At 41.6% G+C, this 15,912-nt stretch overlaps 1 protein-coding gene across 2 annotated transcripts in view; it reads right to left on the bottom strand.

Annotated features, from left to right (window-relative positions):
• LONP1 (lon peptidase 1, mitochondrial) overlaps positions 1 to 15,912 on the bottom strand; it is a 28,333-nt gene that overhangs the window by 10,353 nt on the left and 2,068 nt on the right. For both annotated transcript variants that reach the window (XM_027850923.1, XM_027850922.1), the window contains exons 2-8: positions 14,243 to 14,331; positions 13,319 to 13,438; positions 11,300 to 11,534; positions 9,935 to 9,996; positions 8,686 to 8,815; positions 6,862 to 6,945; positions 3,006 to 3,226 (exon numbers count right to left, since the gene is read on the bottom strand). In XM_027850923.1, the coding sequence (XP_027706724.1) occupies positions 3,006 to 3,226; positions 6,862 to 6,945; positions 8,686 to 8,815; positions 9,935 to 9,996; positions 11,300 to 11,534; positions 13,319 to 13,368 (782 nt within the window). In that variant the 5' untranslated portion in view covers positions 13,369 to 13,438; positions 14,243 to 14,331. The remainder of the gene's footprint in view (positions 1 to 3,005; positions 3,227 to 6,861; positions 6,946 to 8,685; positions 8,816 to 9,934; positions 9,997 to 11,299; positions 11,535 to 13,318; positions 13,439 to 14,242; positions 14,332 to 15,912) is intronic.

Raw genomic sequence — 15,912 nt, 5'->3', positions numbered from 1 at the left:
ACGATATGTCAAAACCTTGATGGGAAAGTGACAATGTAGAAAGAATTACCATACACACTGGTGCCGGGCATTTAAATTCCTGCACAATATGGTTCTAATCTGTCTTCAAAACTGATGTCGCATTATTCACTCCCTCATCCCCTCTATGCTTCAGACACACGGGTCTACTTGATGTATCCCAGCTTCATGCCATCCCCTCTGCCTGGAATACCTCAAATTCTTGCAATCCTCAGCTCCTTTCAGCATTTGGCTTAAGGGGCACCTCCTACATAAGGTCCTTCTTGATCTGTTCTTCCAGTTGCCAGCGTCCCAGATCCCAGAAATGACTCATTTGTGTGTTTCCCCAGAATAAAACGTTAATAAGCTTCTTGAGGAAAGATACGGTTCAATTTTTCGTCCTGGTATCCCTAGGACAATACCCTGGGCACACAGTAAGCTCTCATATTAAATTAGTTATCAAATTCTTCCAAATCTACCTGTAACATCTCTCAAATCTCTGCCTTTCGATTCCTTCTGCTTCTACCAGGGTCAGGGGAAGAGGTGGGACAAAACTTAACAGGTTTTCCCACCTCTACTCTCCCCTCGATGCAATTCAGCCTTCATACTACTTACTGCCAGAAGAGCACCTATTACATACCTTCAGGATATCTGCCTCTTATGTAGGGCTCTGGTCACATCACTCCCAAGTTAAAAACATTTCAACAGCTCTTTACTTCTTAATAAGTAAATGCCAACCCCTTCTTTGGACACTAAATGCCCGTCACAAATAAGCAGCTACCCTCCTACTCCAGCCTCTCCTCATATCATACTTCCCAACTCCTACTGGCAAATGGGGCTTTCTTTTCCCTGAAAATACCGTTACTTTCTTATTCCTATACTGTGTGTCCATCTTGCCTCTTATACCTTTAACATCCTTTCCTCTATCAGCTAGGAAACAAGATGGTGGTCTGAAAGGCCTGAATTAGAAGAGACAAGCTTGAGAGATGCTAATGAAGAAAATAGTATCAAGAGAAGGAGGGGTTCAAGAAAGGACCTTACACTGATAAAAGGAGAAACAGCTATCCTAGGAGGAAGGGGAGAGAAGGAGAGAGGGACAGAGGGAAGCAAACAATCTCTGAGAAAGTTGAAGGCAATTAGAGCAGAAACTGCTTGTGTAATTAAGGGATGGCTGCAGTGGTTGGCAACTTCTCCAAGGTGGGTATCAGATCCTGAAATATACCAGCCCAAGCTCCTCTACTCCTCCCAGAGGTAGAATGGGAGCCAGGAGCAGGTCACTTATGCCCAGCTTCTCCAAGGGCCTCAAGGCAACACACATTCTACCCCTAGGGCACTAACATCTCTGTCAATTTTAGACACCTTCCTCAAAGCCAAGGTATCACTCATTTGCTAAGTCCTCTTCCACTGCTGGATTAAATGGCCTCTTAAGGGCATTTCCATTTTCACATTCTATAAGACAAGATTTTTTTTTTTAAGGGAGTCAAGGAATATAAGACAAGAGAAGGGGACAGGAAATCTCGAGACAGCTATATGTAAAGCCCAAGCCATTCAAATATCTTTATAAGAGCAGGGGTTCTTAACCTGGGGCCCATGAATTTATTTAAAAAAAAAATTTGATAACTGTATTTTGATACATTGGTTTCTTTTTTAAAGTCCATGCATTTTTAAAACGTTATTCTGAGAAGCGGTCCAAAGGTAAGGCCCAAGGCACAAAAAAGGTTAAGAACCCTTGCCTTGGAGAATACTTGTTTCAAGTAAGTATAAATCACAACTATAATGCCTTCTCCCTGACCATCCCTGATGACAGATGGCTCACTACCACAGAGGTTGCCCAATCCTATTTTTGGACATGTATACCCCTAAAAGTCATAATCTTTTTGTTTCACTGGCTGTCAGGCCCTGATCTAGGCTTGAGGTAAGTGAGCTCAGCTTTCAATAAATGCACAAAATGACCAACGAGGGGCACATATTTGTGTTCGGGTTGGCAACAGCTAGTTCACTCAGTTCAAGTTCACCCTTGAACGAACTACCTGACTTGCTTTTCTGATATGGTACTTGCCTTGGAGATCTCATCCCTGAACGCTGTGACAAACACCAACGGCACCTACTTAATAAGCTCCTTGAGAGGGGCTGTGCCTATCTTTGCATCTCCTCCAGTACACAACAAATTAATGAAAATAACCATCACCTGAACTGGAGCTCCCAAAAGTTAAAATTCTTTTCAGGGGGGGCCAGGGCCAGGGCCAAGAAGCAGACATACATTATCATCCTCACTGGTTACTGCTCTGTTCCTGTGGCCTCAGACACTTTCACGAAATTCCCTCAAAATTCCTAATGGGTTAGCAGATATCCTGGGGCTTTGGTTAGTTGGATGTTTTGCTTACCATAAAGTTAGATTTCTCCTCTGACAGGGTAAGGTCAACATGATTAGCATTCAGGCATGACGCATTATGCTGTAGGAAGGCCTTGAAATTTCACAGGAGATAACTGACTTCTCTGTTGTCTCACAAGGGCAGTGGACAAAAAACATACAGATTCAACTCTCAGCAATCCCAGATCTGAAGGTCAGAACTACTTCCCTATTACCAGGGTTTGGGATTGGTACCACTGGTCACGAGGAAGGTTCTCTGGACACCAAGGTTTTTGCTCTAGGATGCTGAAAGGTCCCCAACCTCTTGGATTTTGAGGTCCATGTTCTAGACCAGGGGTGGGGAACCTGCAGCCTTGAGGCCACATGTGGCCCTCTGGGTCCTCAAGTGTGGCCCTCTGACTGAATCCAAACTTCAGAGAACAAATCCCGTTGGCACAAGCTGCTGCCACATGCACAAAGTGATGTAATTATAATTACCAGGTCAATTCCAGATCACCTTTTCTCCTAAATTATGCTCCTTAGCTTTACCCAAGTTCATCTCCTTCTGCTACACTGCTGTGCTCCGGAGACTTAGCTACAAATGGACTCTCTCCCCACCCTCCTGGAATTATCAGACCCGTGGTTGTCGGCTACTAACTTGAACTCTGAGGAATGATTGTCCAATAGGCCCAATTTGCTCAGCTCCTCATCGATGACATCCATGACATGCTTGGGAACAGTGAGCTCCTTCAAACGTTCTCGGAATTTCTCCTCAATGGCATCTTTGTCTTCTTTCTCCAGACCCAACTCTTTCTTGATAATTTTTAGCTGCTCTTGCAGAAGGTACTTGCGGTGAGTTTGCTTGATCTTCTCTTCTACCTAGAACAGGCAATAGCTGACCCTCTAGGTGACATAGCAGGTGGGCATGAGATTCATGTAAGACATGCAGGTCACATGCAGCCATCATGAACGCCTCCCTTCAGAGTTAACACAACACACACACCCACCCACCAGAAATTGGCCCAAAGTCACTACTATCAGCTGTATCCCTTTGAAAGGTTGCCAACACTGTACCAGACTAGCAGATGTTCACTGATAGCTCCCCATCCACTGGATAGGGCTCCAGAGGAAATCTGAGGGAACACTGTGGGCTCATCCAGCTCTTATCATCTCTTTAGGGAAACCAAGCCAGTGCTTCCTTATTTAGAGAATGTTCCTCAGATCCTAATTCTCCCATTATTTTCCCATTCTATTGTCAGAAAAGACAAGATCAATGGCCACTGCCTTCTGTAGCCATTATCTCCACCACTTTTCCCAAGGGCTATCAGACATAGGTATGAGACAGAATACAACTAGCACATGCCTAGATCACCAACGTAGCCCAGGCTCTGATAGCTTTCAACTTCAAATGTTGCTATTACAACACTAGAAGTAATCCTTTAAACATTTTTTTTCCCTCTGTTATCTCCCTCTTACCCTAGTATTAGTCTCTGAAATGTCTTCCTCTACTATCTTATCCTGTCAGAGGGACCCGGACTCTTGAAGGCCATGTGACAAGTCCTAGCAGGTTATAAATTGCCAGTCTGATGAAGAACAGTGTGGCTCTCATTATCCAAAGACCAGCCTAGGTTGGACTGAAGAGCTCATCACCAGAAATTTGGCCATAGCAGCTCAACTCCAATTAGTTGGATAGGATGGAAATGTCCACCTTGATAAAGCCACAGCTCTTCGGAAGTGGCTAAAGAAAGGCACATGTGGCATTCCTCTCTCAAGATGCCAGCAATCTGAAAAGTGCCCCTTTTCATCTTTGTATTCCCAGTCCCAGTATCTAAGTTAGGGGAAGAGATGGCTAAACCAGGGGAAGAGGAATACAAGTGGCTACCAGAAAGCTATGGGGTACAGGGAGAGATATGTGTTAAAGAGGAGATCAGACAGAACTAGAGAAAACTGAGCTTCTCTTGCTTGATATTTGGGCCTCGGAAGCTTTGAAGAAGAGCTGCAGCCTAGCCACGTTTGCTGTCACAGGACCAGTGACCCTGATTTGTGGGACCTTTCTCTGGAAAGCCCAGCTTTTTCAAATACCACTCTTTCCTTGGGATTTCCTCCAGACCTTGCATGTTGCCTTGCTGAAGGCCAGAGAGGTGGAGTGGCCTCCAGGGAGTAACTTAGATGTTGGGCTTTTTTGTGTAAGAATTTATGTAAAAAAAATTCACAACCAGAGACTAGTACCACATGCATATTACAACAAAGGCGCTTCTCACACTCAGTCAGCCCTGCTCCCTCTTCCTCACATACTCGTCTGCTTGGATGCCAAGCTTAGGAGTGAGACCTCCCTCTCTTCGGTACATCCTCCAAAGCTGCCACAGGTCTTACACGTCATACTCCTGATCAACAAGTCCCCAGGGCACTCTCCTGCTTCTAGCACCAAATACAAATGCCTCAAAGTGATTCACAACTTGGCTTCAACCTCCCTTTCTGGGCTTCTTTTGCCTTCTTCATACACACTGCATTCCAGCCAAACCAACTAGCCTTTTTGCAATCCTCCACATTCCATCTCCCATCTCCAAGCCTTTGAAGGGGCAATGCCCGATGCCTAGAATGTATTCCCTCCATACTTCTGCCTCAGAATCCATAAAAATCCACAGCTTTCAAAACTCAGTTTGAGTGCCACCTCCTACATGAGATCTGGTATCTACTTTGTAAATATTGTGTATACTTATTGTACACATAAAATATAAGTTCCTTGAGGGCAGAGACTTTCTTTTTGGTTTTTGCATCCTTAGCACCTGGTACCTGGTTCATTTGGTAGGTGCTTAAAAATTGCCTATTGCTGGGTTTCTCTGGATCCTCTTCCTCCCCTGAACATCTCGTCACCTTACCTGAATGTGAGCTCCGTGAGAACAGACGCTGTGTCATTTAATCTCTGAATCCTCATCAGTACCTTGCACAGGGCTCTGTACAAAGCATGCCCTCACTACATCTCTGTTCAGGTGACTCAATCTTAATTAACTGAGAAAGTACACTGCCTCTCAGTTACTCTAGTTACTAGATATTAGACAAAGGATAAATCTTGAGCCTCAATTTCCTCATCTATAAAATAGGAATATATATACATTTGGGCATGTTGTGAAGAATATATTTGGTACAACTAAAAGTGTTCGAGAAAAATTAGTTATTTTTCAGAATTTTAAAAATATTTTCAGAGAAGGGAAGAATTTATGACCAAATAAGAGATAGAAAACATTATGAATGCAAAATGGATGACTTCAATTACATTAAATTTAAAAGTTTTTGCACAAACAAAGCCAATGGAACCAAGATTAGAAGGGAAGCAGAAAGCTAGGAAACAATTTTTATAGCCAGTGTCTCTGATCAAGGCCTCATTTCTAAAATATACAGAGAACTCAATCAAATTTATAAGAATACAAGTCATTCCCCAACTGATAATGGTCAAAGGATATAAATAGGCAGTTCAGAGTAAGAAATTAAAAATATCTATAGTCATATGAAAAAAATGCTCTAAATTACCATTGCTTAGAGAAATGCAAATCAAAACAACTCTGAGGTACCACGTCACACCTAACAGACTGGCTAACATAATAAAAAAGGAAAATGATAAATGTTGGAAAAGATATGGGAAACACTAATGGATTGTTGGTGGAGTTGTGAACTGATCCAACCATTCTGGAGAACAATTTGGAACTATGCCCAAAGGGTATAAATTGACCCGGCAGTACCACTTTCAGGTCTGTATCCCAAAGAGATCATAAAAACAGGGAAAGAAACCACACGTACAAAAATATTTATAGCAGCTCTTTTTGTAGTCGCAAAGAATTGGAAATTGAGGGAATGTCCATCAATCGGGGAATGGCGGAACAAGTTGTGGTATATGAATGTAATGGAATACTATTGTGCTATAAGAAATGACGAGCAAGTGGACTTCAGAAAAATCTGGAAAAACTTATATGAACTGATGCTGAGTGAAATGAGCAGAACCAGAGGAACACTGTATACAGTAACAGCCACACTGTATGATGATTGACTTTGACAGACTTAGCTCTTCTCAGCAATGCAAGGATCTAAGACAACTCCAAAAGACTCATGATGGAAAATGCTATTCACATCCAAAAAAAGAACTTTGGAATCTGAATGCAGATGGAAACATACTATTTACTCTCCTTTTCTTTTATGGTTTTGTTTCTTCTTTCTCATGGTTCCTCTCAGTTCGAATTCTTCTTTACATCATCACTAACGTGAAAATATGTTTAATATGAAGGCAAAAGTAGAGCCTGTAACAGACTGTACACTGTCTTGGGGAAGGGAGAGGGGGAGAAAATTTAAAACTCTAAATCTTATGGAAATGAATGTTGAAAACTAAAAATAGATTAAAAAAAACAAGCAAAAAAAAAATTTTCATCTTAATCTATTCTAAAGAGGGCCAAGGGAGAGTTGAACCTTATTTACAGAAGTCCCTCGGCCTCCCTCCAAGGGCTGGTTCTAGAGAAAGGTCTTACCTCCCGGCCCAGACGCTGCTGCAGTTTGCTCAACTCAAATTCCTTCTTGAGGAGTGAGAGGGCCTTGTAGAGCCGCTTTGGAATCTGTCAAGAAGGAGCAAAAAAAATCAAACAATCTTCAAAATCTCATGTACAACAAGTAACAGCAGAGGGTGATGATTAAACTTTCCCTATTCCAGGATGGGAAAACTAAAATTGCCTCATGATTCCCAGGTTCACTCATTAAGTGCAGTATGCTGGCTCCCTGGTGTAGAGGTTCTTAATCATGCTGAGGGGAAGTACCTTGGTCATAGGGAACCTAACCAGACTGGGAGCCCCTAGAAGATCAAGGATAGCATCTTGTCCTCTATCCCTCCCATCACAGAGGACATATTCAAGTCCTGACTCATTACTGGAGCTCCCTCTCCTCCAGAGCAATCCCAAATCATGAGTTTAGAAGGGAAGCTCTTATTAGGGGTGGTGGTAAGGGGCAGGGTTTGAAGAGAAAGGGACTAAGAAGTATAGTGGAAAGAGCACTGGGGTCAGGGCTTGAGTCCCAGTAATGCTACTTACTAGCCATGTAACTGCTTAACCTCCTTTAGTCTCAGTTTCTTACCTGCAAAAAGGGGTTTGACAATACCCATTTGTCTACATCACAGGGTTATTGTAAAGAAAGCATTTTATAAATCTTAAAGTGCTTTGTCATGTGGGTTATTTTTACAATTATTAGCAGAAACAGACTGCAAGCTCAGTACAGCCAAAAGATAAGAAATAGCAGTGAAAAAACAATGCAATTATAACTTCAGAGCTGGGAGGGACCTCAAGAAGAATCTAGTCCAATCTATACCTGTATAAGAACATACTCCCCCGCATATCCAAGAGGTGATTAAATGGTCTTGATTTAAATACCTCTAGTTTGAGGGACCCCAATACTCTCCTGAGGCAGCCTACTTCTACTTCTGACTTACTCTAATAGTGTTATGGCTCTATTCCTACATCAGGTCTAAACTGGCCTTTTCCCAACTCTCCCCCCCCTCCTCCAATTTCTTGGCCTGTATCACAGGAAGACAGTTAAATGTCAGAGGGACAGGATTTAAATTTCTTCTCAATGTAATAGAGACAAATTACACTTGAAGAAAATCAAGAGCACAAACATAGGATGGAGGGCATGGGGTTGGGTGGGGGAGAGGGAATGGGGGAAGATATTGCCAAACAGATTTTGTGAAAAAGCTCTGGGAGTTTGGTGTCTCCATGAGTCACCAGTTGTGGGCAACCTCAAACCTACTGCCCCCCCCCCCCCCCCCCCCGCCCAACTCCAAACAGATCAAGGATCTGCAATTTCAGCAGGGAACTGTCGGGGGTAGGGGGGATAGGGGGGAGTGGCGAGGGGGAAGGAGGAATGGAAGAATGACCACTAGTCAGTGATATTTTCAAAGAGAATCATGCTTCATAGAATATGTGGACCAGGTACCCGAGGTCTGATACAACTAAGATTCTAAAATGTGTCCCCAGTAAGCTCCTGACTCTTCAATTGTTTTACATGTGAGTTTTATCTCCCCCTAGAGACCATGAGCTCCTGAGAGCAGGGTCTGAGTCTCAGATTTCCTTGTATTCACCCCCCCCACACAGTTCAGCCCATAGTAGGTACTCTCAGTACTTAACCTGTTCCTTATATTGAACTGAACCACAAATATCACATGTATAAAAGCATGCTATAATACATTCTACAGGAGGTCCTTCATATCTAGAATGAAGAAATTCATCTTATTTGCTTCATGAGGCAGATACACCCTATAACAGGGCAGACAGGAACAAACATTGAGCTTTTTTAGGGACCAAACTCACATTTGTTTCTTCCAGAACATCCTGTAGCTCGTGGGACTCCGCTCCTGTCAAGGCTGCCCCCATGTCACTCAGATAGATGGGATTGTCCACAACTCTCTGTCCAGCCTGCATCATCTGAAGCACAGACTCTCTGAAAGGAATAAACAGAATTTAGATCCAAATACCTGTGCCAGTAGCAAGTGACATTCTGTATTTGGAGCTGTCCCAAGAGCAATCAAGCAAAAGCATTTATTAAGTGCCCACTGTGTGCCAGGCACTGTGCTAAGTAATGGGAATACAAAGAAAAAGAAAAAGCAGTCCCTGCCCTCACAGAACTTACATTCTGATAGGGAAGACAATGTATATAAATCAGAATACCTAAGATAAATACAGAGTGATGAAAGGAAATCTTAGAAGCTCAAATACACAGTTGGTCCCTAAGGATCCTCCTGTCTGCTCCACTGTGGCACCTTATTTTCTCATTCAAGATTGGTCTTATCTTCATTTTAGGCCAATTTCATGTGTATAAAAATGTTGGGGATGGGACAGTTTCCAGTATCATTTGCCCCATCTCTGCCTGATCTATTAAAGGGACTGGCCTCTTGGGCTTCTGGTCAGGCTGAGTAGGATAATAATGAAATAACAGGAAAGCACTGTAAAAGTAACCCCATATTGACATATCCTGGACTATGTCTGCTTCAGAGAAGATGAACTATTAATCCTCCATTTCTTACATTAATATATTTCAAAGGTTCTAATCACAGTGTGGCAACCACCTCCACTTAGACCACAATTTCTGCTGTTCTTAGTAAATGATCTTCATTAATTGCTATGACCAAACAAAAACCATCACCTGGTAACCCAGGTTTTCAAAAGGCTGACACAGTTCAACCATGAACCTGGTCAACTCAGACTTTCGAGGTAGGATCTGAGGCACTTTACTGGCATAGCCTTTGAGAAACTAAGGTTATTCCCTTTTCACCAAGAGGCAGAAGACTTTAGTAGAGAAATCCCATACTAATATGGACTCCTTTACTAGAGAGATAAGGACAAGACTCAGTCATTCTGGGCCCAGCCCTTCAGCAAGGACCACTTCTCAGCACTCTGGTCTCTCATATTATGTTTTTCACCAGAAGCCACAGAAATGAAATCCCAACCCAATTGGATTTGTGCAGCCCTCTGGAATAGTTTACAGGTGGTAAAGAGGTTGATAACATTGAGACAGGACAGTTCAGAAAAATGAAATGGAGAAAAAGTCTAGGGAACATACCTATAGAGGGGATTCAAGGCAATGATATCTCGAATTGTCTTCACAATTTCTGCAGTAAGGGCCTGTCAAAGGAAAACAGCCCTAGATCAGAGTTCTGAAGCCACCTTATCCTCCGAGTGGAGATAATCGTTTCCTACTGTGGAAGCAGTGTTCTACTTCCAACTGTCCAGTTTCACACCATGCCCCAATGCCCCACTGGTTAGGCCTAATGCACACAACTTGACTGAGAACAAGAGGCAGATTTCCTGACTGCTGTTAGCAAAGGGGTAAAACATATTAAAATGCAAAATCAAAATGTCTGCTTGGCTACAGGACCTTCATAGAGGGCTAAAGTTCAGGTTTAAAAAAAAAAAATCATCCCCATTAATCATAGCATCAATGTAATTTAAACCACTGTATAGCAGAACTGCAAGAACTACTTTTACTCCCTGATTCTGCTAAGATAACTTTGGCCCACAGAGGGAAGGAACTTGCCTCATGTTACACAGTAAGGCCGAGAAATGGAATTCTGAATCCAGTACTCTTTCTTTCTCTACTTCTGCTTAATGATCACGTTTTCTTTTGTTTTTTCCTTCCAGGGCATCACATAAAATTCTAAAGACCCACATGACAGAGATGCGGGAGGCTGGGTCAGTTCTCAGCATTGTTCTCTCTTTCTTCAGGAAGCAAGCCGACTGGAGGCTGACAACATGAACCAGGTATACCTAATCTGCTTTCACATGCTATCTCATTCCCAACACTTCCTATCCCTCCCATTAGATTATCAGCCAGCCTCAATCCTCACCCAACACATGTACACTATTCTTTTACAACCCTGCTAGACTGCTCTACAGGGGTGAGACTTTGTCTTATCTCTGTATGCCTCACAGCCTATAACAGCATTTGTACATAGAAGAAGCTTAAAAGATGCTCATATGATTGAAAGAAATTGCTCTCCCAGATGGAAAAAGTCCTGCCCATATGACTGGGTGGGTAATTGTTGTTCCTCATGCTTCACTAGACAAGGAATGCCCCTCAGATCTGACCCAGCACTCCTCTGCTGCCACCAATCTCTTCATATAAGAAGCTGGTTTTATCATAAAATAAGGAAGCTAAGGAGGCCTGGGCTAGAGGCAGCGACCTGGGAACAAGCTGAAATGTTGTTTCCTCCATTCTAACTTGAAGCCAAAAGAGTATGACAGACACATCCTGATTTTCCAACACTCAGGAAAATGCTCAGAAGGCTTAACGAAGTAGTTCCAGGCATTACAGCAGGTCTCACATATGAGCAGCACTACCCCCAGGCTACTTTGACACCACCTGTGAGACTCCCTAGGAGTTCTAAGTCAAAGAAAGGATGCTGGGAAAACGGGATCCTGGACTTACTTTCACTTCCTCAGTGACCTGGAAGTCCTCATGGACTACATTTTCCACTTCTACCATGAGCACTTCATCTGGAGAACTGGTGGCAGGCTCTATCACCAGCTCCACTACTTGGTCCTTGGCACCTTGTTCCTCCTCAGCCTCCTTCTTGGCTCGCTTGGTTTTTCTCCTCGTTTTTTGTTTATTTTCTAGCTCCAGTTCCTCAGGCTCCACATCAAGCTGTTTGTTTATATGAATCCTGCAGAGAAGTGCATCGCAAAGATAAGTATCAAGTTCAATGTCTAAGCCAATCCAATCACATTTACACCAGAACAGGTTTCCACTTCTCTCTCGGGATTAAAATCGTCAAGGATTCTCTGTTGAACTTCCTGAATCCTACTACACCACATGCAGGGGCTACACTGAACCAAATTATGGTTACAGTACCCACACTAGGATGAGAGATTTCAAAAACACAAATGCTGCAAAACTGGCCACAACTGCAAAAAAAAATGTACAAATCACTAGAGGAAATAAGACCTACAGAGAGGCATGGAGACAAAGTAAACTCATTCTCTTCTATACCTTTTTTTCCTGCCTAGGGCCATCCAGTTCCTGGGAACTAATAGGTTATTCCAAAATTTCTTCACTAGCCAGGCATGTCAAGGGCTATACCACCTTAATACAAGTAATTTGCTCAGCTGAGTTCTATGAGGACAAGGATTGCCTTTCAATTATCTTTATTTTCATGCTGTCAAGCACAGCGCCCTACATGTGGAAGGCCCTAATGAATGGGTACTGAATATTTGATTTGTGAGCAATTATCAACAGATGACAATAAAACCACCATTTATTAAGTGTTACTATACACAGCAAGGTTCTAAAAGCAGTGGGAAATGCAAAGTTAAGGTAAGACATAGTCCCTGTTCCTACAGAGCTCATAGAGTAGTAGGAAGATAAATTTACGACAGACAGAGGTATAATAAACAACAGTGCATTTCAGTGTTATAAAACATAATATCTGAAGGCTGAAGTCGAGGGAGGAAGAGTCAGAAAAGACTTCATGGAGGAATTCACCTTGACTAAAGCATAAAGTACATTCGAAGGAGTCATAAAAGATAGGGCTAGAAAGGTAGAATGGGACCATGTTGTGAACGGCCTTGAATGGCAGACAAAGATATATGAACTTTTCAGGTCTTGAGCCATTCAAGATTTTTAAGCAGAGGAATTACAAGACCAGCTCTATGTAAAAGAAAGATTAGTCTGACAGTGGATCACAGGATAGTTAGTAGAAAGGGAGAGTGGAAGCTATGGTAAAAAATTTCAGGCATGGAATAACGAGGGTCTAGACTAGCACAGAGAAGGGGAAAGGAGCAATGCTGTGGAGACAGAACCAATAGTCATTAATAGTCCATCATCAAGAGTTATTAAGTGGCTACCTATGTGCTAGGCACTGTGCTAAGCACTGAGGATACAAGATGCTAAAGACAGTTCTTGTCCTCAAGAAACTCATAATCTAATGAGGGAGACAACAAGCATACATATGTACAAACAAAGCTATATATAGGATAAATAGGAAATAATTAAGAGGAAAGGTACTTGAATTAAGAAGGGTTGGGAAAGACTTCCTGAGGGTAGAATTTTAGTTGGGATTTGAAGGAAACCAGGGAAGCCTGGTGGGGATGAGGAGGAAGAACATCCTAGGTATGGGAGCTAGAGAAAAGGCCTTCATTATGACTTCATTAACTAATTTTGCAGGTAAGGAAGAAAGTCAGAGATAACCCCAAGGTCACAAACAAGGCAATCTGGGTGAATGATGGTGTTACAGAGACAGGTAGAAGAGCAGGCTTAGGAAGAAAAATAAGGAGAACAAAAAGAATAATTGCTTCCCCTTCTGCCTGTAGCTCTACATGAGAGAAATAGGACATATTGGACCACACCAGAAAAGATAGTAAAATTCTAGATTGCAATTCTCAAGCCCTGATCACACACAATCTCCCTAGCATGAGTCTGCTAGTGTCTAGGAGTGCCTAACCCACATACCTTCTGTGTCCCATGACTATCATACGCAACTTGTCCCCGAGGTCCTGCATTTCATGAATCTGGACAAAAGTTCCTGTGTGGTAAATTTCATCCAGGTTCTCAACCACATCAGACTCATTGCTATGGGGGAAGGGAAAAAAAAGGTTTCAGGGTAGCCCTTCAATCTCTTATCCAGAAAGGACTGACAAATCAGAAAGACCAAAGCAATGACTTTGTTTACTCACTAGTAAATACTAAGAAAAGATCAAAACTAAGAATTACACTTCCTCACAAACTCTTTTCAATTCTGCTGTGCCTGGGAGAATTTCTCATTATATGGGACCAATGTCCATATGAACAAAAAGCTATCTGCTAAGTATTGGCTCCTCCAAACACCCACTGTGACAAAAATGCTAAGGGGATGTTTTTGGTCCTACAAGATCTAAAAGGTGAAGGACCAAGATGGGACAAGAATTCATGATTCCTGACTCCCAAACAAACAAATGGCTCAATCCGTTAGACTATGCCATCTTTACAATGTTATTAGAAAGAATCTTCTAATTCATAAATTGAACTTTTTTTTCTTGAAACTAAGACAAATGTAGACTACATATACTATATAGCATGGATGCAAATTTTAAAAATCTCCATGTATTTTATTTTGAACACTTAAAAATTTATCCCCGGTTCCCTTCACCCCACCCTAATAACAGGATGATAATCAATCACCATGAATTACTGAATACCAAGAATCTGAAGAAATAGGAAGATGGTATTTTAGGACTATATTCTTAACTCTTACTATCATCTGTATCTGTATCCTGCCCACAGGTCAATTTCTTGAAAGTCTTTTATTCCTTGGATAATAATCCACATAAGAGTCTTATAAGAGGAGTTTTCCACTTCAGGGTAATTACTAAACAAATTAAATCAAATGCCACTTACTTGTCATCTCTCTTTAGAAAGACACCGGCATATGGCTGGGCAAGGCGGACTTTCCTTCTTAGCAGTTCAACCAACTTCTTATTTTTAACCTAGCATGACAATAACCTCAAGGTGAAATATGGACAGGTTTTCTAGCTATACATTTTGATAGCAACCTCAGCATTCATAAGACGATTTATAGGAAGAAGTGCAATGGTGCCAATAGTTTATCTATTCTATCCTTGAAATACGTTTCAAAAAAAGGAGAAAAGTGTTTTGCCTTTTTAAAGAAAATTCAAAGGAGAAATAAATAAGAGTTTTTGGTAGAACATGGAATACAGCATATAAGGGGCAAAATTTAATAGGTTACAAACCTAACCCTAATTTTTTTCCTCAGCTGTTGAAATCAACAGACCATGGAACACAAATGGGATGATGTCAGTTTTTTCCAAGTTGCCTATACTCTAAATCTACACAGTTAGTAGAGTAGTTCACACTTGTTGCGTCCTCAATAAATAACCGTTAACAACTTCTGGGAGCTCTCTTAGAAAAAGAATGACATGGAAGGGAAATGTTGTGCTTTTATGTATACCTTAATTTCTTTCAAGTTGTAGTTATTTAGCAGAGCTGATTTAGTTATAAATCTGCCCAAAGAAGAAGAGGAGTCAGGCAGACAGATATCTGGAAGGAGGGTAGCAAATAAACGATTCTAACTCTATAGTCAGGGGCCGCAAACACAGAAAACTGAGCTAAAAACTCGGTAAATGATTTAAATAAATGGAGAGTTAATTCAGTTTTGTCAGTAAGTGGGGAAAGCCCTCTTTTCTGCTCTAAATCCTCCCCTGCTTCTTTCTCCTGTGTTAATTGCTAACTGGGAGATCTTAGATTATGACCCTCCTATTGACAGTGGTTTCTAATTTCACTTCCCTCTTAACACTCTAAGTAAGGCCTACAAACAGTGCTAGGGAAGGTTTGATTAACTATCATTTACACAGCCTTCTCTCCCCCTCTCAGAGAACCATACCTAATAAAAAATAAGAAGAAAAAAACTCAGTTTATCAAAACCAACCAACACAACATTATATGTAATATTCTACACTAATAGTCCCCCATCTCCACAAAGGGAGATTCTCAACTCTCTCTTTTGGAGTCAAGTCTGGTTATAATTACATATCAAAACAGCTTACATTTCTATAACTTTACATACATAATCTCACTTATATTACTCACAAGTATTACTTCAAGAAACTAAAGTTTCATCAGAGTGAACACATTCTTGCCATTTACGTAGATTGCAACCCTTCTACAATTTTGTAGACACTTTCTCCAGTTGAAATGGCTGAAAAAAATTCCTTTGGTGAGTTCCTCTGAACTTAGGCCCGACTATCTACATATAATGCTACCAGGCCCAAATGTGAAATTTTTCCAGTTAGGTAGACTGAACTTTCAAAAGCTCACAATTCAATAAGAGCCCCGGCCTTTAGTACAACCATTAATCCCACTTCCCAAATGAGAAAGCAGCCACTAGACTTTAAGTAATATGACTCAAGCAGTAGAGCCTGGATTTGAATTCATGCCTTCTGAATCTTAAGTCCAGTGCTCTTTAACTGCAGGTAAGCCTCAAGGTGTTTGTGACCAGCTCCCACCTGCTCCTCTTTCTGGGCTATAACTTGATCACCCAAAACCTCGAG

Source organism: Vombatus ursinus, unplaced genomic scaffold (assembly GCF_900497805.2).
Source record: "Vombatus ursinus unplaced genomic scaffold, bare-nosed wombat genome assembly UNPS02009173.1, whole genome shotgun sequence".
NCBI lineage: Eukaryota > Metazoa > Chordata > Mammalia > Diprotodontia > Vombatidae > Vombatus > Vombatus ursinus.
Note: the sequence above shows the minus strand (reverse complement) of the source record. Positions and strands in the feature narration are given on the sequence as shown.